This window comes from Balaenoptera ricei, chromosome 19, assembly GCF_028023285.1.
Source record: "Balaenoptera ricei isolate mBalRic1 chromosome 19, mBalRic1.hap2, whole genome shotgun sequence".
In the NCBI taxonomy this organism is placed as follows: Eukaryota; Metazoa; Chordata; class Mammalia; order Artiodactyla; family Balaenopteridae; genus Balaenoptera; species Balaenoptera ricei.
The window spans coordinates 9,599,343-9,623,412 of NC_082657.1; the positions used below are offsets into that span (position 1 = coordinate 9,599,343).

At 54.8% G+C, this 24,070-nt stretch overlaps 3 protein-coding genes across 4 annotated transcripts; all 3 read left to right on the forward strand.

The window, feature by feature from the left end:
- The first annotated feature begins 2,754 nt into the window (after positions 1-2,754).
- Positions 2,755-3,174, forward strand: NANOS2 (nanos C2HC-type zinc finger 2). The gene has a single exon (XM_059905836.1). It carries the CDS (start codon positions 2,758-2,760, stop codon positions 3,172-3,174), a length of 417 nt encoding a protein of 138 aa, XP_059761819.1. The 5' UTR covers positions 2,755-2,757.
- Positions 3,175-10,164: 6,990 nt separating this feature from the next.
- Positions 10,165-18,014, forward strand: MYPOP (Myb related transcription factor, partner of profilin). Of its 2 annotated transcripts, none has more exons than XM_059904031.1 (3): positions 10,165-10,185; positions 11,105-11,655; positions 16,768-18,014. In XM_059904031.1, the coding sequence occupies exons 2-3, from the start codon at positions 11,157-11,159 to the stop codon at positions 17,457-17,459; spliced, it is 1,191 nt and encodes a 396-aa protein (XP_059760014.1). In that variant the 5' UTR covers positions 10,165-10,185; positions 11,105-11,156; the 3' UTR covers positions 17,460-18,014. The 2 variants fall into 2 exon arrangements, with proteins under 2 accessions (XP_059760014.1, XP_059760013.1); XM_059904030.1 differs by lacking the exon at positions 10,165-10,185 and adding an exon at positions 10,287-10,352.
- A 2,575-nt stretch (positions 18,015-20,589) lies between these two features.
- Positions 20,590-23,110, forward strand: IRF2BP1 (interferon regulatory factor 2 binding protein 1). The gene has a single exon (XM_059905098.1). It carries the CDS (start codon positions 20,929-20,931, stop codon positions 22,681-22,683), a length of 1,755 nt encoding a protein of 584 aa, XP_059761081.1. The 5' UTR covers positions 20,590-20,928; the 3' UTR covers positions 22,684-23,110.
- The last annotated feature ends 960 nt before the right edge of the window (positions 23,111-24,070 follow it).

Here is a 24,070-nt window from a genome sequence, read left to right on the forward strand (position 1 = left end):
ACAGGAATCACCCATGTGAATGATGTATTAATAGTCTGTGGACGCTCTTCCTGCTAACATCTCCTGTTCTGCTCGCCTGGCCCTGTGCTGGGTGGTGCTGGGGACACATCAGTGACCGAGACAGCCCTGGCCCTGACCTCCTTGGGCTCACAGATTACCAGTGAGGACAGACATCAAACAAGTCATTATCCAAATCATTACTTCAAAAGGAAATTACAGAAAGCTAGCAGGTCACACCGCAAGAAGACCTTTCCTCTGACATTCACAAATTCCTCCCTTTGTCATCTCCCAACCTTGAGCCCATCCACAGAGAGAATACATTCACTCTACAAGCATCTATTAAGCTCTTTCTGAAGGCAAGACACAGTGTCCGGCAAAAGGGAGCCCTCAACAGACTTTGTTCAGACTTTGCTCCCTGACTAGATGGAAACAATGTGAGCTGATGGGCACAGCCTCACTGCCTCTATTCAATCAACAGCAACCAGAAGAGCATCCTAAAACACATTTCTCATCTGTCCCTCCCCTGCTTATACCCTTCAGTGGCTTCCTATTGCTCTGAAGGCAAAGACCAATGGGCTGATCTTGGCCTGTATCACGGGTTCTTAACCGGGTGCGACCTGACACCCACTTTATCTAACACTTTAAGATGCCCCTTTAGTATTCTGAAGTTAAACTCAGAGGTAATAGAGCCCACCAACACACAAATTTTATTTTCTGAAATTAATATCATGTCCTAACTGAACTACAAAGGAAAAATAAAAAGGCAACAACTTATAATCAACTAATCATCTATTCTGGTGTAGAAATGCTCAGGCATGGCTGCTCTAAAAAGCATCTCATCAGGCAGATACTAGCATCTCCGTGTAGACTCACCATGAATGAGATAGGAATAAACTGTGTTGTTTAGACAATCACCACAATCAGCATTGCCTGGGGTGATGTGGCTTCTAGAAAGAGTGAGCAACTCCGGATCAAGTTCCCAACAAAATCAAGAATAGGCAGGCTGTGATGGACACAGTCTTTGCATTTCAGGAAAGGTCAGTGTATCTTAAAATATTGCAAAAGCACTTAGTGTTTATACGTAAAACATAGCTGAGCTCTAGACTCAGACCATCATAAGTGGGTTTTTCTACCCACATGGTGTCCAGTGGGACATTGGAAAGTTAAGTGTGTCCGGGACAGATCTTGGTCATATGGATGGTTGAGACATCTGGCATCCCTGGTCCCTGTCTGTTACATCTCATCACACGTCATCACACCTCCAATCACTGTGGCAAACCCAAAACACCCCCCTCATTTCCAAAACATATCCTGAGGGAGGTCACAGTCTGATGGCATACACCCCCTGCACACTGGGCTGGCCTCATCTTGGGACCCTCACTCCGTTCTGGCTACCCCTGCCCCCTAGCTGTTCCCAGACTTCAGGCTTCCATAACTTGTGTTCCTTTTCCTGGAAGATTGTCCTGTGTGGTCTCAGCTTCCAGGCCACCTCTCCCAGACCAGCCTACGTAATCGGGTCTTTATGATCTATTGTTTTCTCATTTGCTGGCTGGTTGTTCATGAAACAGGTACAAGATAGCTGTGGTCACTGCTGAGTTTCCAGAGCCCAATGCAAGGGGCCTCAATGATTATGTTGAGTGGTCATGGGACCAACTGGGGACCACAGGTGGAGGAAGAAATCCTGGAGGTGGCATGGGCAGGAGGCAGGGCTTTTACTGGGTCCGGAGGGTCAGGAAGGATCTGGGACAATGTACCAGGCCAAGGGGGAAGGGTGGGCATTCCAAGGGATTCTTTGCCATGCCCAGGCCCTCTGCTGCTTCTAAGATCAATCCCCAGTGTCTCTGGGGCCAGACCCGGGTGCAAATCCCAATTCTGCCATTTCCCTGCTGTGTGACCTTGAGTACTTTCCTTAACCTCTCTGAGCATAATATCCTTCTTTATAAGATGAAAATGATGGTGCCCACCTCCTTGAGTGATTATGGGGTTCAAAGAGATCATTTTTATAAAACATTGAACACCATAGTGTGCACTCAGTAGATATTTGGTGAATAAGTGGCTCCTAGTTCCAGATGTGATGAAAAATGAGGTTTTAATCCAAAAGAGGTAGGAAAGCATTTGCTTTGGAGCCGTATGGCCCTGGGTTAGAGCCTCAGCTCTGCCACTTGCGTGTTATATGACTCTGGGCCATTGAGTTTTCCTCTCTAAGCTTTAGTGACTTGTCTATAAAATGAGATCAGAACTGTGTTACCCACATGGAGTTGTTGTGAAAATTCGATCAGATCATGAAGGTAACTGTGCAGCACAACGTCTGGCTCATAGTAAGGGGCTGTTGTTATGATTAGGAATGGCTCTGGAGTACATGGAGGCAGCAGACTCCCAGCCTTGGAGTAAAGGAGGATGGGGGTTGGGGGAATTTTCAGACATGCAGCTTTATTGAATGGATAGGGAAACTGAGGCCCAGGGAGAAGGGTCTTTCCAGAGGTCACAGAGCACCTTGGAGGCCCAGCAAGGACCAGCAACAAGGGAAATGACCCCCTTCTAGATCTCCATGGGGAATTAAAGTCAGAAGGGATCAAGGAAGGGTAAGGAGTGGGCCCTTTAAATGCTAAGCTCCACCTTTGCTTAGAAGGGTCTTTGGGGAGTATAAAAGGGGGTGTAGTTCCTCTCTGCTCCAGAAAAACACCTGCTACTCCTGTCCCCGGGCCCCCAGCCCACCTCTCTCCAGCTGCCCACCACCTCCACCTCCACCTGGAGGCCATGCAGCTGCCACCCTTCGACATGTGGAAGGACTACTTCAACCTGAGCCACGTGGTGTTGGCACTGATCCAGAGTCGGGGGCAAGGGCCAGAGGCCCAAGGGACCGGGGAGCCGAGACCTGGGCCCCAGCTGGAGCAGGATCAGGGGCAGGGAGGGCAGGGGGCCAGCGGGGGGCTGGTCACCCTGTGTAACTTTTGCAAACACAACGGGGAGTCTCGCCACGTGTACTCCTCGCACCAGCTGAAGACACCAGAGGGCGTGGTGGTGTGTCCCATCCTGCGGCACTACGTGTGTCCCCTGTGCGGGGCCACGGGGGACCAGGCCCACACACTCAAGTACTGCCCGCTAAACGGAGGCCAGCAGTCTCTCTACCGCCGCAGTGGACGCAATTCGGCCGGCCGCAAGGTCAAGCGCTGAGGACCATCAGGTGCCCACCCCCTGCACCCCCCAGCCCTCCTGGTTCAATCCTCCCAAGTCCCTGGACTCCCCCACTTCCCCGGACTCACCCAGCCCTCTGGAATGTCTGACCCCCAGAACTCCATCCCTGCTGAATCCTGAAACAACGGAGGCTATGGGGAACCAGGCCAGCCCTGCCCTTTGGAACTCTCAGCCCTTGGGGTTCTGTCCTGGGGGTGTCTGTGGATTCTTGGTGCAGCAGGACCCCTGCCCCTTGGACCATACAGCCCTGTGGCTCCTTCTGGGTCACGCTTCATGGATCTTTAACTCTTCTGGGACACTAGCCCTGCCCCTTTGACTTCTCAGCCCTCAGGGTTCCGTTCCTTGTGGAATTCTTGGACTCTTGGACCTACAGGCGCCCACTGTGCTCTCTCAGGCCAACCCTCAGAATTTGGAGAGCTGTAATCAGGCTGGCTTGGACCTTCCAGCCCAAGAACTTCAAGATGGGATTCTGACTTAAACCAGCCTTCTCCGTCTCCTTCAGCCGCCGGCAGACCCACCGTTTCATCATGGACGGCACCGGATGGGTCCTCCCCTGCTCTCAGCAGCCCATCCATCAGGAGCTGGGGGAAGGACGGGGCACGCCTGAGGGGCACCATGTCTTCGCAGGCTTATCTGGGGCTGGAGAGCTTTCGGGTAAGCCGATACCCTTGAACTCCCCCTGGTCGTTCTTCCCATTTTCATTCTGTTTCACGGCACTGGTGCCCGCCACGGCAAATCACCGATGGGTCCTTTCCCCAGCGAGAGGGCGTCTCTCCGCCATCTCCCCCAACTGCCCCCAAATCACCATAGTTTGTAAAGTTCCTTTTTTTTTTCCTCCCATTTTTTCATTCTCCAACAGTTAAGTCAACGAAGCTCCCACAGGAAAGGGGTGTGGATGCCCGGATGGGAATGGCAACTGCCTAGATTTTATTTTAGGGGCAAAGAGAAGCCCCAGTCAGATTTTAAGTTGTTCGGTTTTTGGCTTAGGGCTGGGCCCGGGTGTTGAGCTCTAGTAAATAAAAAGCGTTTCTGGTTGTCTTTGAAATCGCTATGTCTGTTTCCTGCGAGGCTGGGGGAGGGAGGGTGGGAGAATCCGAATTTGGCCCAAAACGTGGGAAGCAGGAGGCAGAGCAGGAAGGAGACCTGGGTCCCTCCCACGAATGTGACCCCCTTACATCCTCTGACACAGGTCACCTATGGACTGGTCCCCAAGTCCCAGCCTCCTCCTTGACTCCAGATTCCCTTTCCCTGTCCTTCCCAGGGCTCTGTCCAGGGTCCCCTCCCAGCCTGCTAGAGCCCAGGTCTTCCAGGACAGACTTCATGGTTGTCCTTAAACTTTAGACTCCCAGACTCCATTGGAGAGGTGACAAAAAGTGTGGTCCCCACCTCGGGGAAACGCACATATGCACAAAATGTTGCATATAAAATCAGGGCTTCGGGGCTTCCCTGGTGGCGCAGTGGTTGAGAATCCGCCTGCCAATGCAGGGAACACGGGTTCGAGCCCTGGTCTGGGAAGATCCCACATGCCGCGGAGCAACTAGGCCCGTGAGCCACAGCTACTGAGCCTGCGCGTCTGGAGCCTGTGCTCCGCAACAAGAGAGGCCGCGATAGTGAGAGGCCCACGCACCGTGATGAGGAGTGGCCCCCGCTCGCCACAACTAGAGAAAGCCCTCGCACAGAAACAAAGACCCAACACAGCCAAAAATAAATAAATTAATTAATTAATTAATTTAAAAAAAATCAGGGCTTCTTTTATTCCATTGTTCCACACGTATTTACTGAGCTCCTACTTTGTGCCAGGCACTGTTCTGGGTATTGGCAGGTACAGCGATGAGCAAAACAGACAAGACTCCTGCCCTCGTGGAGCTGACATTCTAGTGGGGATGGGGGTGCAGTGACAATCAAGCGATAAATATATAATGTGTCAGGTGGGTGATAAGCGCTGTGAAGGAAAAGGAGTCAGAGTAAAGGGATGGAGAGTGAAGGAGAGGCTGTTTTACGTGGGGGTGTGGTCAGGGGAGGTCTTTCTGTGGAGGTGACACTTGAGCAGAGTCCAAATAAATTGAGGAAACCAGGAGAAGGGCATTCCAGGCAGAGATGACAGTGAGTTCAAAGGCCCTAAGGTGGGATCGAATCTGGTGTGTTTGCAGAACAAGCAGGAGGCCGGCTTGTTCAGAGAGGCGAAAGGCGTAGGCAGAGAGTTCAGAATCTTGCAGACCTTGGTGAGAATTTGACCTTCATTGTGCATTTTCAGACTCTGCAATCTGTAAGGGTGAGTGGGCTCCACTCTCACATAGTCACAGAGAAAAAAACAGAGACTCCCATTAGGGACCTCTGCTCACAGGTCCTTTTCCAAAAACGCAGCTCTGCCCTTAACAGAGATCCCCAAGGCCCCCAAACAATAGCCAAAAGGGACGCCCTAAGCCCGGAGCTGTGGTGTGCACATGCGGCAGGTTGAACCCTGGAGAAAGTGGGGGCTTCATCGGGCAGGAAGCTGACGGCCTCTCACATGTGATGACGGAGAAGAGCTTAATAGTTTAATAAAGGGACGGACTCTGGTAAAGCGTGTGCAGCAGTTATGGAAAGCAACAAGGGGTGGTATACTCAGGCCTGGGGTGGGAGGGAGAATTACGACGGGTGACGGGGTGCATTTTACACTGGAGAAGTGAGGGGGAAGATGCTGAGGTCAGTCTGGGATAGAGGATATGAAGTGCCTGGGGACGTCCAAGGTGAAAGCGTCCAGGAGGCTGCCGGACACCTGATCTGGGGCTCCGAGGAGAAGACAGAGAATTAGTGATCAAGTTTTTTGTTTTTTAATGAATTAACTTTTTAGTGAATTTTCATTTACTTAGCAGATAATTAAGTGGCAGCGTAGCTCTGACAAGAGCTGAGGACACTTAAGGAGCTGCAGTAATAATGTATCCTGACCTTGATCTCCTCCTGCACCTGCAGAGCTCCACACACCTCTGCCGATGGCTCCCTACTTGCAGCCTCCTGCAGAGCTCCAGGCCAGATTTAGACCCAACTTCCCCCTCAGCCCAGACTCTCACGGAGCCCTGGATGCCCAGTGTATTCATTTCCAAGGGCCACCATGACAAAGGACCACAAACTGGGTGGCTTAAACACCAGAAATGCATTCTCTCACTATTCTGGAGGCTAGAAATCTGAAATCAAGCTGTTGGCAGTGCCACACTCTCTCCAAAGGCTCTAGGGGAGGATCCTTGCCTCTTCCAGCTTCTGGTGGCCCCGGGTGGTCCTTGGCTTGTGGCAGCATCACTCCCATCTCTGCCTCTGTCTTCACAGAGCTGTCCTTTTCCCTCTGTGTGTCTCTCTCCTCTTCTTATAAGGACACCAGTCATGTCAGCTGAAGGACCTACCCTACTCCAGTATGACCTCATCTTAAGTAATTACATCTGCAATGACCCTATTTCCAAATAAGGTCACATTCTGAAGTAGTAGGGGTTAGGACTTCAATATTATTTATTTTGGGGGAGTTGGGGACACAGTTCAACCCATAACACCCACTGAGAACCTTACACTCACCATGTCCGTCCTAACTGACCCCATCTCCCCAACTGGGACCTGAGCTGGAGAACTGGGTGTCACCTCCCTTTCCCTCCCCAACCTGACAGTCACTGCACTCTGTAAATTCTGCCTCTCAAACGTCTTCCAATTCATTTTCACCCTTCCCACCGTCCCTGCCCTGGTCCAGTCTCTCCCACCCTGTCCTTGCTCGGCCCCTGACTTCTCCCTTGACTCTGGCTCATAGTCTTGCCCCCTCCCATCCACCCTTCACACAACAGCGGGGGTTCTTTCTAAAGCACACATCACACCCTGCCCATCCTCACTCATTCAAGCTCCTTAACGTTGCCCATAAGGCCCAGCACGGGCTGCCTCTGCTTCCTGGACCCTGACCCTTCATGGAGCACATGGTGGGAGATCATCTAAACCCAGCCCTGGTGGAAGTCAGCTTGCCACCCACTCTGCACCTGCTCCCACTCAGAAAAATATGAACAGAGAAAAACACACAATCAGGGGGACTCATCACTCTTTTATATCCAATTACCTCAAGTTCTATTTGTCTACAATTCCCTGGCCATTCATTCACTGTTTCATGCTTTCTCCTCTCTCTCCCCTATCCTCAGCACCTCCTTCTCACCCTGACCTTGCTTCCTACTCTACTGAGACAACAGAAGGAACCAGGAGACAACATTCACATGCTCCTGAGACTACATCACCACCTGCCTGCCTCCATGCCCTCCCCGTTTACTGTGGCTGAACAGCCCATGCCCCTTAGACCACTTGTGCCTTGAGTCCCACCCACCGTGCCCACTCAAAGACATGGCTCCAGCAATTCTCCCCTCTCTCTTCTGCAGCATCAATCTCCCCCCTTCTGGATCATCCCTTTGGACACACAAACATACTGTGACATCTCCCACCTTAAATAAACCTCTGGAGATCCCGTGGGGAGATACCACCCCATTTCTGTGCTAGAAAGGATCATCTACACTGGCAATCTCTAAACCCTCTCCTGAACCCACCCAATCAAGCTACTGCCCCCACCACACCACCAAAATTGCCCCTTCCAGGATTACTGATGAATTATCACTAGCCCCAGTGGTCAGTTCTCAGTCCTCATCGGACTTGACTTCTAGGCAGCGTTTGGCATCATTAACCCTTCCTTCCTCCTTGATTTGCACTTCTCACTGGGCCTCCAGCACAGCAGACAGCGCTGGTTCTCCTTTCACTCTCTGACTGCTCCTCCTCCGTCTCTACATCGGAGTGTCTAGCCTCAAGGCCATGGACTTCTTTTTTTTTTTAATGTGGACAATGTTTAAAGTCTTTATTGAATTTGTTACAATATTGCTTCTGTTTTTTTGTTGTTGTTTCTTTTTTTTTGTTTGTTTTTTTGGCTGCTTTGGGTCTTCGTTGATGCACGCAGGCTTTCTCTAGTCGTGGCGAGCGGGGGCTACTCCTCGTTGCGGTGTGCGCGCTTCTCATTGTGGTGGCTTCTCTTTGTTGCGGAGCACGGGCTCTAGGTGCACGGGCTTCAGTAGTTGCGGCACGCAGGCTCAGTAGTTGTGGTGCACGGGCTTAGTTGCTCCGTGGCATGTGGGATCTTCCCGGACCAGGGCTCGAACCCGTGTCCTCTGTATTGGCAGGTGGATTCTTAACCACTGCGCCACCAGGGAAATCCACTTCTTTTCTATCTACACTTGCTCCCCTGCCAACCTCTCCCAGTCTTAAGTGTCATTATTCACTGACAATTACTAAATTCATATCTTAAGACTGAAACCTCTCCCCTGAAGCCCAAACTCAAATATCCAGCTGCCTACCTGATCTTTGTACTTGGGCAAACTTGAACTCCTGATCCTCTTACAGCCCTTTGCCCGTCTTGGCTTCTGGCAGCTCCATTCTTCTGTTACTCAGGCCAAAGTCACTGGAGTCATCTTCAACTCCTCTTTCTCTCACTTCCTCTACCCAATTCCACTTCACCTCACCTCAGCAGCTACCACCCTAGCTGAAGCCACCACCATGACCTCTCACCTGAGCCACTGTAGTCACCTCCTCACTGGGCCCCCGATTCCACTCTCGCTCCCTAAAGTCAGTTTCTGCTACCGTTAACACCGGAGTCAGGGACTTCCCTGGTGGCGCAGCAGTTAAGAATCCGCCTGCCAACGCAGGGGACATGGGTTTGAGCCCTGGTACCGGGAAGATCCCACATGCTGCGGAGCAACTAAGCCCGTGTGCCACAACTACTGAGCCCGCGTACCTTGAGCCCGCGTACCTAGAGCCCGCGCACCTAGAGCCCGTGCTCCGCAACAAGAGAAGCCACTGCACCTCAACAAAGAGTAGCCCCCGCTCACCACAACTAGAGAAAGCCCGCATGCAGCAACGAAGACCCAACGCAGACAAAAATGAATAAATATACTTTAAAAAATAATAAAAAAATAAAATTACACACACACTCACACCCCATACTCCCCAACCCTTTTGCCTACTTCCATTTATTTCACGGTACTTATCACCTTTTCACTTATATATCTTATTAATTTTGCTAAATGTCTCACTCTCCCAACTACAAAGTGAGCTCCATGAGGGTACAGATTTTTGTCTTCTATATTCACTGCACCTAGAATTGCGTAGGCGCTCAATAAATATTTGTTTGAATGATGAATGAAGCACTGTTTGTGGAATGACCTTGAGAACTCCAGCAGGATGCTAAGCTACAAATTTCTCAGTGTAGACTTAACTCCATCATCCTGCCTTCCAGCTAGAACCCGTGTTCTAAGGTTCATTCCTGCCTCCATGCATTTGCTTAAAGTCATGCCTGTGCTAGGATCACCCCTTACCAGCCAAGAAGCTCTCCCTCTGATCTCCCTCCCCGCGTGCCAGCCGTGACGTGTGTGGACACGGGTCCCGCCAGGTAGGGTTGGAAGGTAGATGAGTTGCTATGGTTTCTGCACCCGCCTGGGGCAGAATATCCCCAGGGTGCCCCGCCCCTACGGGTAGTGGTTAGCAGACCCCGAGCAGCCCCGCGCAGGGGCGGGTATAAGCGGCTGCAAACCCAGTTTTGTTACGCTTCCCACCCCACCCACGCAGTTGTCACGGAAACGAACCGCTTCCCTCCAGCACCGTCTCCCTCCCCTTCCTCTAAGAGAGACACAGGCATAGTTAGAGAGCTGGGTGGGCTGGAAGACGGTCCGAAAGGCTAGGAAGCCATTCGGTCCCATCACTCTCCAAGGGCTCTCCCTCATCCTCCAAGGATTGCTACGCCTGCGCAGAGACGGAGTCCGAGTACCAAAGCTAGCGGGGAGAGAAAGGCGCGCATGCGTGCGAGGGTTTTGAGCGTGCGCTCTTGTGGCATCAGGGAGCTAGGGAAAAGAGCGCTACGCTAACCTTGCGCCTGCGCAACTGCGGCCCGCTTACGGAGGCCGGTGGAGGGCAATTCTGCCCTTGTGCTCTGGCGGGAGGAGCGAAACCCAAGAGGTTCGGGCGTTGGGGGACCATCTGGCGCTAGGTGCGCCTGCGCCTTGGCTCCTGGGGTGGCCGGGGGCGGGGCCCAGAAGGGGAGGGAGAAAGCCGGCAGGGGGAGGGAAGAGGCCGCAGAAGCCCGAGTCTTGACCGACGGGCAGGCGGGGGCTGCGGCGGCGCCGGTGAGTGACCCGCGGCCCAACTCGGTCCCCACCCTCCACGACCCTCACTCTTCCCGGAGTCTCCCGTAGCCCCCGTTGGCCCCTCCTAATCCCGGACCCTCATAACCCTCAGGGCTCCCCTTGATTCGTGGCAATCCCCAAAGCCCCCACAATCCCCGCAGACCCTAATGCCTAGTATTTTATTCTCCCAGTTTCTCCACTGTCCTAGGAGCCCCCAATTCACCATTATTTCTGGACTGCTCCTCTAAGGACCACTTCTCTTATTGGTCTTACAGACGTCCCATTGCCCCGGAACCCCCAGAGCGCTCCTCTGCTCCAGATCCCCCCCTTCCTGCTGCATCTTCTCTTCAACATCTCCTTATCCCCATCACCCTCGTGCTTCTTTGACCCCTGAGATACCCCCATTCTCCTTCCATTTCTCATCCTCCTATGCCCCCAATTCTCCTCTAACGCCCGCAGACACCCCCTCTTCCGCTTTCCCTCATTTCCCTCCACTCCTCCATACCCTTACCCAATTAACATCAACTCCATGGCCTGGCACTTTGCGCCGCGCCGGGCACAAGATGAGCGCTCAGCCGGTGTCATCTATTATTAGGCACTCTGACGGACCCCCGCTGCCCGTCGCCTCCGTCCGCCCTCCGCCCCCACCCCTATCCCCGGGGACATAGGAGACGGTATCGGGGCGGCCGGGGTGGGGCGGGCGGCGCGGGGCCGCTGAACCCCTGCCAGCGCCGTGCGCCCTGTGCCCGCAGCGCCGGCGCCCCCCATGCGCCAGGCGGCCGGACGGCGGCGTCGGGGGGCGCCATGGCCTCGGCGGCGGCGGGCGAAGCGGAAGAGACCACCCGGCTGCGCAAGCCGCGCTTCTCGTTCGAAGAGAACCAGATCCTGATCCGTGAGGTGCGCGCCCACTACCCGCAGCTCTACGGCGCTCAGAGCCGTCGGGTGAGCGTGGCCGAGCGGCGGCGTGTGTGGGACGGCATCGCCGCCAAGATCAACGGCATCACCAGCTGGAAGCGCACTGGCCAGGAGGTGCAGAAGCGCTGGAACGACTTCAAGCGCCGCACCAAGGAGAAGCTGGCGCGCGTGCCGCACTCCACACAGGGCACCGGGCCTGCCGCCGAGGACGCCTTCTCCGCCGAGGAGGAGACCATTTTTGCCATCCTGGGGCCGGGTGTGGCGGGGCCAGGAGCTGGTGCAGGGGCAGAGCAGCCCTCCGCGGCCGCCTCTTCACAGCCACCGGCTCCAAGCGCCTGCGCCCAACGCTGTGTGTTGTCTGAGGACCGCAGGGAGGACCGACGGGCAGGTGAGTTCCTTCAGCACCACCTTAGCAAAAGCAAAAAGAAATTTTACTTTGTGCCTGGCGCCGTTCCAAGCCCTTTATATGGTTCATCAGATCCTCACTATAGCTGTGGGAAGGGGGGTACTGTTATAATCCCCATTTTACACCTGTGGAGACTGAGGCTCAGAAAAGTGTAGTAATGGTCAGAGTCGGGAATGGAACCCAGACCTAGGAGGCTTGGCTCCAGAGTCCACACATGGGATCATCAGCTCACCCATGATTTCATTAAACTGTAGTGTAAAAAAAAAAAACAAAAAAAAAAACCTGTAGTGTAGGGGGAGTGGCTCTGAAGGCAGATAGTCTGGGCTCCAGTTACAACTTTGCCACTCAACTGTGTCATTTGGGATAAGTTATTGCACATCAGTTTCTGCATCTGTAAAATGGGGATAAAAAATAGTCCCCACCTCAAAGGGTTGCTGGGAAGATTAAATGAGTTAATATGTATAATTTGCTTGGTACATTACCTCCTTGCTAGCTATTGATATAATTACCAGTGCTGTGAAGCACGAACTGTTTCACCATTTTATAAATCAAAGACTCAGGGAGGTTTGGAAATTTTCCCAAGGTCATGCCCTGAGTAGAGGAGCTGGGGAGAGTGGAGTACAAAACTTCCCACTCAGCCTTGACTCTGGATGATTATTTCTTCTACAGCTATTCCCCAGGCAACTGCCCTGAGCTGGACAGTGTTGGGGACAGAGATGTGACTGAGACATCCTCAGACCTGCCCTTCTGGGGCTCACAGACCACTGGGGGAGACAGACCCATGCATAGACAGTGATGACTCAAAGCAGGCAGGGCTGGGCTGTGAGAGTCCCTAGGGGACATCTGATACAGACTGGGAAGTCAAGGAGGGCTTCCTGGAGGAGGAGCCATCAGAGCCGAGATGCAAAGAGTGAGGATGAAGAAGAGATGTGAAAGTGTTCCTGGAGCACAGCATGTACAGTGGCTTGGAGACAAGAAAGCTTGGCCAGTTTAGGAAACTGAGAGATGCTGCCCAGTTAGAGGAGGGGAGGAAGGGAGAGTGGAAAGATTAAAGAAAGGACATGTTTTGAGATGAGATCAGAGAGGTCAACAAAGGCCAAACCTTGCAGGGCCTTTAGGCTGAGGTAAGGAGTTCAATTTTATCCTAAGTACTATGGGGAGCCATACAAGGGTTTAGAAAAAGAGGGGGCACATGATCCAACAAGGCAGCTCAGGATCATGTAATTTCCGAGAGGTTCATTCACCCACCCAAGGTCACACAGCAAGTAAGTAAGTAGAAGGGTTGGAACTTGAATATAGGTTGTGTCCAACTCACCATCCATGCACTTAACCACTGGCTAGATGGCCTGATATATACCATATATATACATACATATATATGTAAATATGTAAGTAGTTTACACATATATAAACAATTAATATTGACTACGAGTTAATGGGTGTGCCAGAATTGGATCACACGTGGTTTAAAATAAAGGTCAGGACTTCGGATTTTATCTTGAGGGCATTTGGGAGGCATGAAAGTGTCTTAAGCCAGAGAAAGACACAATCACTCGGGACCCTTGTACTCAATATGAATCAAACCTCAGTGTTTCTACCTGTGAAGTGGCCCCATTGAACCAGCACAGAGATGGCAAACTTATTACTTCAAAAGCTGTACAACCCCTTATTCATTCATTCAACAGATATTTATTGAGCGCGTATGCTGAGGCAGACACCATGGTAGGTGCTGGGAATACTCTGAAGAAAGACAATTTTCCTTCCCTTATGGAGCTGACATTCTAGTTACGGGAGACAGACCACAAACAAGTAATCCCCCAAAGCAGATTATACAAAGAGGTAATAAGAACTAAAAGAAGTAAAACAAAGCATGTTAAGAGGATAGTGAGTGATGGAAAGGGGGGCCTCTGTAGAGAGGGGAAATTTGAGCAGAGGACCTGAATAGAGAGACTGAGCCAAGTAGCTATCTGGGGAAGAGTACTGCATCTGGAGGAAACAGCAGGTGCAAAGGCCCTGAGGCAGGTATGTACTTAAAGTGTCCTTGATTAGAATCTCACACAGAGATTACCCACTGTGTAAAACTCTTAAAAGAGGAACTGCTCTGATTGAAGGACAGGAACAGGGCCTGGGGCAGCCTGAGGCATCTTTGTTGACACTGGAAGGAGAGATAAGAACCATTTACCTTGTGACCTAATATTTGAATGAAAGAACAATAACAACCACATTGAGACTTTATTATGTGCCAGGTACTGGCCTATGCCCTGTGCCCATGGTAATTCAATTAATGCCTGTAACGGCCCTCAGGGAGATATTCCATTACAGGGTTACTTGGTCCTATGTTCACACACATCCATTTACAGGTAGGGAAACTGAGGCCCAAAGGTTGCGAATAACTATGATTTTAACTCTCACAGTGGTCCTTACATGACGCCTGTGAGCCCTGTGGGCATAAAGGCTGGGCCCCTTTTCTGTTCTTTTTACTCGGTAGACTAGAAAATCATATATATTTCCAAGTGGCGGGAATTCTCATGCCCTTTATGAAGAAGACTCGCCACCGTCAAGCCCACAGCCCCAGCCCAAGGAATGGTTAAAAGCATAGGCTGCAGAACCTGCCTGGGTTCAAAGTCCTCTTCTCCCATTCACCAGCTCTGTGACACCTCTTTGGGCCTCAAGTCACCTCATCTGTAAAATGGGCTAATACTGATAGCACCTACCCCAAAGACTGGCTCGGAGGACTGGGTGAAATAACATAGGAGCACTTAGCCACTGCTCCCAGGGTCAGCCAGGAAAGTGTCCAACCACCGTTAGCTCTGGTTATTGTCTCTCTGCCAGCCTCTCCTACTTGCCCAGGCCGGCTGGCCCAAAGAGTCTGGAGCCCCAGCCTTCGAGCCTGGGGGTGTGGGGGGGTAGTGATCCTGGTAGAGGGAACAAGGTGCACTGAGGCAAGGAAGAAGAATAGAAAGGGGCAAAAGCTGAGGCCTTGTAGCCCTAGAGAGAGGCCTGGACTGTCCCCCGTGGGTGCTGGGGAGCTGCGGGACGGTTGTTGCCAGGACCTGGGGCCTGGTGCCCGATCAGTACTGACTCCCAGGAAGCCACAGTTCTTTTCTCATTAAAGACAAAATTTTGTGCTGGACATTGTTCTAGGCGCTGGGTAAACAGCAGTGAACAAAACAAAGCCCTGCCTGATGGAGCTGACATAAGGAGGAGGAGACAGACCACAAACACAGAGCGATCCCATGCCAGGTGGAGATAAGTGCTATAAAAGAAATCAGGTAGGGCTAGGAGAGAGAAAAGGACAGAGCTGCTTCAGACGGAGGGTCAAGGAAGGTCTCTCCAAGGAGGCCGTGTTTGAGCAGAAGCCCAAGGAGGTGAGGGAGGGAGCCAAGCAGGTGTCTGGGGAAAGATCTTTCCAGGCTGAAGGAACAGAAAGTGCAAAGGCCCTGAGGCAAGAGCGGGCCTAAAGTGTACGAGGACCCAGGACTTCCCTGGTGGTCCAGTGGTTAAGACTGTGTGCTTCCAACGCAGGGGGCTCGGGTTTGATCCCTGATCGGGGAACTAAGATCCCACATCCCACCCGGCGTGGCCAAAATTTAAAAAAAAAAAAAAAAAAAAGTGTATGAGGACCTGCAGGGAGGCCAGTTTGGCTGGAGTCAAGTGAACGAAAGAGAGAGTGAGAGAAGGAGTGGGAGACGAGGTTAGGGAGGCAATGGAGGCACATCGTGGGGACCTTGAAAACTTTGCTTTTACTGTGGGTGAGATAATAGCCACAGGAGGCTTTTGAGCAGAGAAAGACATCTCACTTGTATTTATTTAACACCTTTATTAAGGTAGAATTCTCATACCATACAACCCACCCATTTAAAGCGTACAATTCAGTGGCTTTTAGTATATGCATAGAGCTGCGCAACCATCACTACAATCAATTTTAGAACATTTTCATCACTCCGAAAAGAAACCCTGTACCTCTTAGCCATCAACCCCCCGCCTCGTTCCCCCATCTCTGCCCAGCCCTAGGCAACCACTAATCTACTTTCTGTCTCTGTAAGATTTGCCTATTTTGGACATTTCATGTAAATGGATCATATGACATGTGGTCCTTTGTGAGTAGCTACTTTCCTGTAGCATAACTGTTGTGTATTTTAGTTGGACCCCTGAGGCTGCTGGTGGAGAACAGACTCTAAGGGGCGGGGGTGTGGGCTGGGAGCCCAGTGAATAGTCCAGGTTGGGAGATGGTGGTGGTTGGACCAGGGTGGGGGCCGTGGAGGAGGACAGATGTTGGGTTAGTTTGAAGGCAGAGCCAACGGTATCTGTACACGAGTGGTGTCTTGGGAGAGAAGAAGAGTGCGTTTCTGTCCTGAGCAGCTAGAAGGATGGAGCTGCCATCATCTGAGATGGGGTGACTGAGGGAGGATCAGGAGCTCAGCTCCGGGCACGGGGGTTGGAGGCATTATAGGACGGGAATATTGGAGGGGATATGCCGAGTACACAGCCGGAGGGAGAGGTTCAGGCTGGGCCCGGAAATCTGGGCGCCTCTGCACGCAGACTCTTCAAGTCCGTGAGCACGAATGAGATCCCAGGTGAGAGGAGGCAGAGGAAGCCCCGCAGGCTTGGGGTTAAACTGGCACAGACCAGAGTTGAGACTGAAATCCTGCCATCCTGATTGGAGAGAGCCCCCTGCTCCCCGCCTCCAGAAGTTCCCCCCTCTCCTACTCCAGCCACCCCACCTCTTTTCCAGGCCCTCCTCCCCTGGGGCCTCCCCAGGATCCAGCAGTGCTGCCTGAGGGGGGGCGGGGGGCGGGTCTGGATGGTTCAGAGCCTTCTAGCATGTTGGCTTTTACACTGAATGAGATAAGAGCTGCTTGGCTCGGCAGGGGACCTCCAGGACCCTGTTCCATTAAGGCTGGTATCGGCCACCAGATTATTGTTAAATATATTGTCTCTCTCCCCTGGGTCATGGGGCTTCTGCTCCAAGGCATGACCTGACTTAGGTTTGAAAAGGATGCCTCTGGGTCCAGGTTGCGTGGGAGGTGGGAAAGGGAAATCGTGACAGTGTTAGGGGTCCCCCACATCTTACCTACATCTCTCTCTCCACAGATACACCAGCCCACAGCAAGGGGGGCTCTAGCAGCCCGGAGCCTTGGGCCAGAGCCTCCTGCAATCTTCAGGAAGGGGGCTGCCAGGCACCCAAGGAGCGTGAGTCCCCGCCCCCTCCGGCCCTGCAGACCATCCAGCTGCCCCGCCTGGCCTTGTCTCCACCCCCCCCAGCCCCTCCGCTGCCACCACCCCCGGAGCCACCGCAGCAGGTCCAAGTGGCACCCTCGCCCTCCAGCTCTCCCTCCCCTCCACTGCCTCCACCCTCGGCCCCAGACCCCTCCCTGGACTTCCTGCGGGCCCAGCAGGAGACTGCCAACGCCATCCGGGAGCTGGCGGGCACCCTCCGCCAGGGACTGGCCCAACTGAGCGAGGCCCTCAGCGCCCTGCTGCCCCTTCTGCCCGGAAGCCCCGCTGACCCACTGCCCCCGCCCCCTCCCCCACCTCCACCGCCCAGGCCTGTCTTGTCCCCCCCCTCCCCCAAGGTGGAGGTCACCCCAGAGCCTGTGTCCGTGGTGGCTGCTGTCGTGGATGGGGCTGTGGTGGCAGCCAGGGGGGTGATCATTGCCCCTAGGAGCGAGGAGGGGGCCCCCCGGCCGCCCCCCGCCCCACTCCCTCCGCATGACTCCCCGCCACACAAAAGGAGGAAAAGTTTCCCTACACGGAAGAGGCGGGGGCGGTGGAAATCTCCGTGACATCTGCTGTGGGGTTCAAGCTTGTCTCCCCCCAGCTTAGCCCAGTGGAGGAGGGCAACGCACTTTCCCCATCCCAGCTGCACCCCGGCTCCCTGCTGCGGGGCACGAGCACCCCACTCCCTGTACTAGTTAGTGCCTGATTCTGGGGGGCCTCCTTGCCCCAGGCCCCCCAGCCCTTTCCAGTACAGCGCTGTCTGCCTGGCTGCTTTCCTTAACCCTGACTTCTAAGCCATGGATTTTATGTTATTTATTATTGCCCTTCGTGGGTTGCGGAGGGAACCTGCACATCCCCCCTCCCCTAACAAAACTCCTGGCCTTGACTTGAAGACCACTGACCCACTTCCCCTACCCAGACTTTGGAGGGGGTGGGAGTTTCAAGACAAGTCAGAATATGGATGAAGAGGCTACCGTGGTCTGTACCCTAGGGGCGGGTGGAGTTCTCACTGGTGTAGGTTGAGCCTTCTGCCTCCCGTTGCAGTCTCTGACCTCCAGAGCTCAACCCCCTCCGTGCTCCCCAGTGGTGATAAGATATCAATAAACTTATTTTTAATATAATTACTTGGGGCTCTGTCTGAGACAGGCCTGGAGTTCCAACACCTACACCTGCCTCATCCCTCCATGGGCAGGTGACACCCCCTTGCAGTTTTAGAGGCTGGTGGTTTTCCAGACTTTTTTTTTTTTTTTTTCTTAAAGCCATCAAGTCCTGTGTTCAGATCTTATTCCTACTTTTTCATCCTTCAGATACCACCCTAAATGTCATCTCTGGGAGGACATCCTGTATTCCTTCCCCCGGGCTAGGGTGGGTCTGCTTCTTAGATTCTCTCTCAGCATCCTGTGGTCACTAAATGAACACATGCCTTTATCTATTTAAAGCCTACTTCCCGTATAATTTCATGAAGGGAGGAGCTGGTTCTCTTTTTTACTCCCAAACTGGCTGCAGAGCCTGGTAGCAAAGTAGCTAATAGCCATCACCCTGGACTCAGACCTGGCTCAACCCCTGGTGCTGCCCTGGCCAGCTGTGTAACTATGGGCCTCCACTGTCCTCATCTGTAATATGGGCATAAAGATTTAGGTGTCTTTGTTGCCTACAACTACATTCTCTTCATCCTTCAGGTCACAGCTCAAATATCACCTCCTCAGGAAAGCCTTTCCTGACACCCCCTTTCCCCCAGCAGTTATGAAAGAAAGGCAGTTAAGTAATCATTTGAGTAAGTTTAAATCGAATGTGCCTCCATCACCAGGATGAGCCTTGTCAGGGCAAGGCCTGAGCCTATCTTAGTCACTGCTGTGTCCTCAGCATTGCCCAACACAGGAGAAAGGTTGAATCTTCGAAGTAATGGGAGCTTAAAAACAACTTTGATTTATGGTGCGCCTTTTCTGGGCCAGGCGCCATGCTAAGCACTTATTTGCATGTTTTCATTTTAACCTGAAGGTACCCAATGAAAAGCAGATTTTAGGGGGTCTCCATTTTTTCCTGAGCAGTTTAGGGACTTGCCCTAAATTTGTCAGGGGCCAATCCAGTCCACCTGAAGCCAGCCTCTGGCCAGAACTCCTGACTCCAACTAGTGTTTACTAAAGAATGGCCCAAAGACAGTTTTAGGTGATATATGGATGGCCTTTTTAACGGTTCTATAGTTATATGTGTATGTAGTTTTATTTTGTAAAAATGTACCTAGTACATAAAACCCATGATCATGCACATAATACTGCTTAGGATGAGGCGAAAGTAAATAGCATTTTATTCACAGGAGTCAACTTCAAGAAAAATGTTAGTAATACAGGTGGTAAACAAAATGGTGAAGCTGAGACTGAAATTTGGGTCACAAAATCAGACCTGCTATGGTTGCAGTGGGATGAGGGACAGTGGGAGCAGGCATTCCCTGATTAGTTTGAAAACTACTAATGAATGCAACCCTGGCAAGTCATTCAAATATTTTTGAGCGCTTAACACAGACCCAGGCCTAGAGACAGGAAGAGGCTGATGTGGGTTAGAATCTAGAGACCTGTCTCTCCTCCACATGACCCCTCTCCAAGCCTGCCCTGCAGTGTTCCATCGCCAGGAAGAAAAAAACATGGGGGTCCCCAAAGCCTGCTTGGGCCTATCAGGTAGTAAGCACCCAAGGTTGGAGAAAGGTGGTCTGGCTCTCGCTCTCCCCAGAAACTATGCTCCCCCAACTGTTGCCATCTCTGGCCTCCTTTCCGCCCCCCAAACTGGTCAGCCCTAGAGGGTGAGGACCCTCTCACCCGGTGCTCGGAAAGATCCCCCAGAAATTGAGGCGGGGGGGTGGGTATGGACAGCCAGCGGGAATCGGAAAGGCCGCCCCCAACCTCCTAGACAGCGGAAGTGCGTCAGTTTGTTCGCCCCGCAGAGCATTTTGGGAATTGTAGTGAGTTGGGGTGGGGGGGGGGCGGAGAAACTGACAGTGTAACCCCTTGGAGACCAGAGCGCGCCCGCAGAGCTGGAACAGAGGGGCGCTCGACCACTCCCTTTAGCAGATAAAGCAACTGAGGCTGAGACCGGTCAGTCCTCTCCTTTCTCCGGCTTTTGTTGGCCCCAGTCAGAGGCTTATATCCAAGATTCTGGGCAAGACGAAGTGCCAAGTGGACAGTCCTGCCCAATACTAAATTGCCAGCTTCCCGTGCCCCCCCCCCACCGAAAACGTCCAATTAAGGCCCCTCCGCCCCGCCCCAGGAGCTGCTGCCTTCGTAACCGGTCATTGGCCCACCTTTGAAGGGCGGGGAACTGAGCCTCAGAGAAGGCAAGACTTGTCTAAAGCTGCAAAGCAAGCCAGAGCAGAAACTGGCCGCCCGGAAGCCTGTCTACCCCCTACACTTTCTGAATCCGTGGTGGCTCTCACCATTCGTATCACATCCCCTCCCCCAACCCTTGTGCTCAAGCTGCTTGGAGCCACTCAAACTCCCTGCCCCCGGGCGAGGAGGGGTAAAGGTTGCGCAGCGGAGAGGCGGTGAACCCCTACCCTCCCCGGCAGCCGGCGGTCCCCTTTAAGAAACGGCCCCGGCGGGACTACATTTCCCAGAAGGCTTTGCCGGCGCGTTATGTAACTTTCCCTGCGTAGCGGCCTCTGGGGCAGAAGGAGGTGGAGGCGGTGGCGGCGGCGGCGGCGGCTGCGGCGGCAGTTGCAACGGCGGTGGCGGGAGCGGCGGGAGCCCGAGGCGGCGGCGCCCGCGGCCTATCGCGGGGCCCGAGCTGTGTGCCGCGGCCCGGAGTTCGGACCCGGCAGGAGCGCCGACGTGCCTGTGCCTGCCTTTGAGGAGGCGGGAGTGAGGAAAAAGGCTTAGGGCCCAGGGGGCGGGGAAGGGGGGCCGGGCCTGGATCCGCGGGGAGGCCGAGCCAGAGGCCCGACCGTGGCTCGCGCGGTCCCGGGGACACGAATCGAACGTCGGCGGCGCGGATCGAACGTCGGCGGCGGGTGGAACGCGGGGGGCCGGAGGCGCGCGTGCGGGGGCTATGGCGTCCGTGCAGGCTTCCCGCCGCCAGTGGTGCTACCTGTGCGACCTGCCCAAGATGCCGTGGGCCATGGTGTGGGACTTCAGTGAGGCCGTGTGCCGCGGCTGCGTGAACTTCGAGGGCGCGGATCGCATCGAGCTGCTCATCGATGCCGCCCGGCAGCTCAAGCGAAGCCACGTGCTCCCCGAGGGCCGCTCGCCGGGGCCCCCGGCCCTCAAGCACCCGGCCACTAAGGACCTGGCAGCCGCCGCTGCACAGGGCCCTCAGTTGCCGCCTCCACAGGCCCAGCCCCAGCCGTCGGGGACAGGCGGCGCTGTCTCAGGCCAGGACCGCTATGACAGGGCCACATCGTCGGGCCGCCTCCCCTTGCCCTCGCCCGCCCTGGAGTACACCCTGGGGTCTCGCCTGGCCAATGGGCTGGGCCGCGAGGAGGCTGTGGCGGAGGGGGCGCGAAGGGCTCTGCTTGGCTCCATGCCCGGCTTGGTGCCCCCCGGGCTGCTGGCAGCTGCGGTGTCTGGCCTGGGAAGCCGAGGTCTGACGCTGGCACCCGGCTTGAGTCCTGCCCGTCCAGCCTTCGGCTCCGATTTCGAGAAGGAGAAGCAGCAGAGGAATGCGGACTGTCTGGCAGAACTGAACGAGGCCATGAGGGGCCGGGCAGAGGAATGGCATGGGCGCCCCAAAGCCGTGCGGGAACAGCTGCTGGCGCTGTCTGCCTGCGCCCCTTTCAATGTCCGCTTCAAAAAGGATCACGGGCTGGTGGGACGGGTGTTCGCCTTCGATGCTGCTGCCCGCCCGCCAGGCTACGAGTTCGAGCTGAAGCTCTTCACCGAATACCCCTGTGGTTCTGGCAACGTGTATGCTGGAGTCCTGGCCGTGGCTCGCCAGATGTTTCATGATGCTCTGCGGGAGCCGGGCAAGGCACTGGCCTCATCAGGCTTCAAGTACCTCGAATATGAACGCCGACACGGCTCAGGGGAATGGCGTCAGCTGGGGGAGCTGCTAACCGACGGTGTCCGCACCTTCCGCGAGCCGGCTCCCGCCGAGGCCCTGCCCCAGCAGTATCCAGAGCCAGCCCCTGCAGCTCTTTGCGGCCCACCCCCACGAGCCCCGTCCCGGAATCTGGCGCCCACGCCACGCCGTCGCAAGGCGTCCCCTGAGCCCGAGGGCGAGGCATCCGGGAAGATGACGACTGAGGAGCAGCAGCAGCGGCACTGGGTGGCACCCGGGGGCCCGTTCTCCGCTGACACCCCTGGCGTGCCCTCACCCATCGCCGCCCTGAAGAACGTGGCCGAGGCCCTCGGCCACTCCCCCAAGGACCCTGCTGGGGGTGGGGGCCCTGTGCGTGCAGGGGGCGCCAGCCCCGCAGCCTCCTCCGCGGCCCAGCCTCCAGCCCAGCATCGTCTAGTGGCCCGAAACGGTGAGGCAGAAGTTAGCCCCACAGCAGGGGCGGAAGCTGTTAGCGGGGGTGGTAGCGGCACCGGGGCGACCCCTGGGGCCCCCCTGTGCTGTACCCTATGCCGGGAGCGGCTGGAAGACACCCACTTCGTCCAGTGCCCCTCAGTGCCCGGACACAAGTTTTGCTTTCCCTGCTCACGGGAGTTCATCAAGGCGCAGGGTCCTGCTGGGGAGGTGTACTGCCCCAGTGGAGACAAGTGCCCGCTAGTGGGCTCCTCTGTCCCCTGGGCCTTCATGCAAGGCGAGATCGCCACCATCCTTGCTGGAGACATCAAGGTTAAGAAAGAACGGGACCCCTAGGCCACCACTGCCACCAGTCTACTGCCCATCCGCCCCCCCCCCCTTGCCACCCACCGCTGCTGCGGATAAATTATTCCCACCCGGCCCAGTGCCTGCCCCCCCTGTGTACATACCCCCTTCCTTATCCCAGATGGGTCCCCTCCTTATCCCAGATGGGTCCCCTGGGGTAGATGCATTGAGGGTGGGGGGAGAAAACTTGTGGCTTCTGTCCGAGGGGGTGTTTGGGGTCCCTTGACCCCTCCGGTTTTCCTCTCCCCTCCTTGGCTTGGCTTTGCTGCTGCTTGTAGTTGGAGGAGAGGTGTCCCCGCCCCTCCTTGAGAAGGGGCCTCCTGAAATCTCGCTCTTTATAAACGAAGCAAAAGCATTTTATTGCCCCCCTCCCCTACTCCCTCTCCCTCCTTCAATAAACCGAAAGATGGGTATTTTCCTTCTTGGTCCCTTAGTTGCGTGAGATGCTGCGCCCCCTTTGGGACCGAACTGATCCTGCAGGGGAGAGGACGTTGCCTTGTAGCCTCCAGGTGGCGCCCTTCACTCAGGTGGGCCCCACGGCTGTTTTTATAAATGCTGGCCAACTAGTCAAGCGTTCTAGCCACCAGCCCGTTTTCCAGATGACAGAACTAAGGCTCGGAGAGGGGATGGCTCTTGCGAGGGAGCCACAGGCAAGCTCGGGAATTAGCCTTCCCTTCTGGCCCATCCCCTGTATCTCCCCCGAAGGTGGAGGACTCAGTGCCACCGAGGGGGAGGGTCAAGCGGCCTCCGGAGGCTTCCCAGAAGGGACGGGCCGCGAGTTCTTGCTAGGCAGGGAGAGAATTAGGCCAGATTGCTAGAGGGACTGCCTGAGGAAAGAGGAAATTTACCTCATGAGGTACACTAACAGGTTCCCTGGAAACAAGGTGACTGCTTCTCGCCTCTGGTGGTGCCCTGAACTGCGCGCCCATCTCTGGAGACCAGCCTCAACGGCGGCCGCCCTAAGACACCGTGACTGGCCGGGTAAAAGGCGCTCCCCCCGCGGTCGCCTCTGATGTGCGCGGCCTTGTCCCGCACCTGTCCCGGCGGGCTGATTATTAACCAGGACTTCCTGCTCGCTGGCGTCAGGGGGCGGGGCCTGAGCGGGCTGCGGCAAAGCAGGGGTTAAGGGGAGGGGGAGGCCCCAAGAGCCAGCCCCCACCCCAGCGGCCTCCCCCGCGACCCTGAGGTGGAGATTTCGTGGAGGGGGCAAAGCCGGGCGCAAAGGCCAGCGGATGGACAGAGAGATGGGGAATGACAGTGTGTCCTGCCACCGCACAGCCCTGTCACATGGCTGTGAGACCCTAGGTTGCCCCAGGTCTCAGGAACCCAGATGTTATATCACCTAAATCTGGAAGACCTTAATGTCCTGACCCAGCTT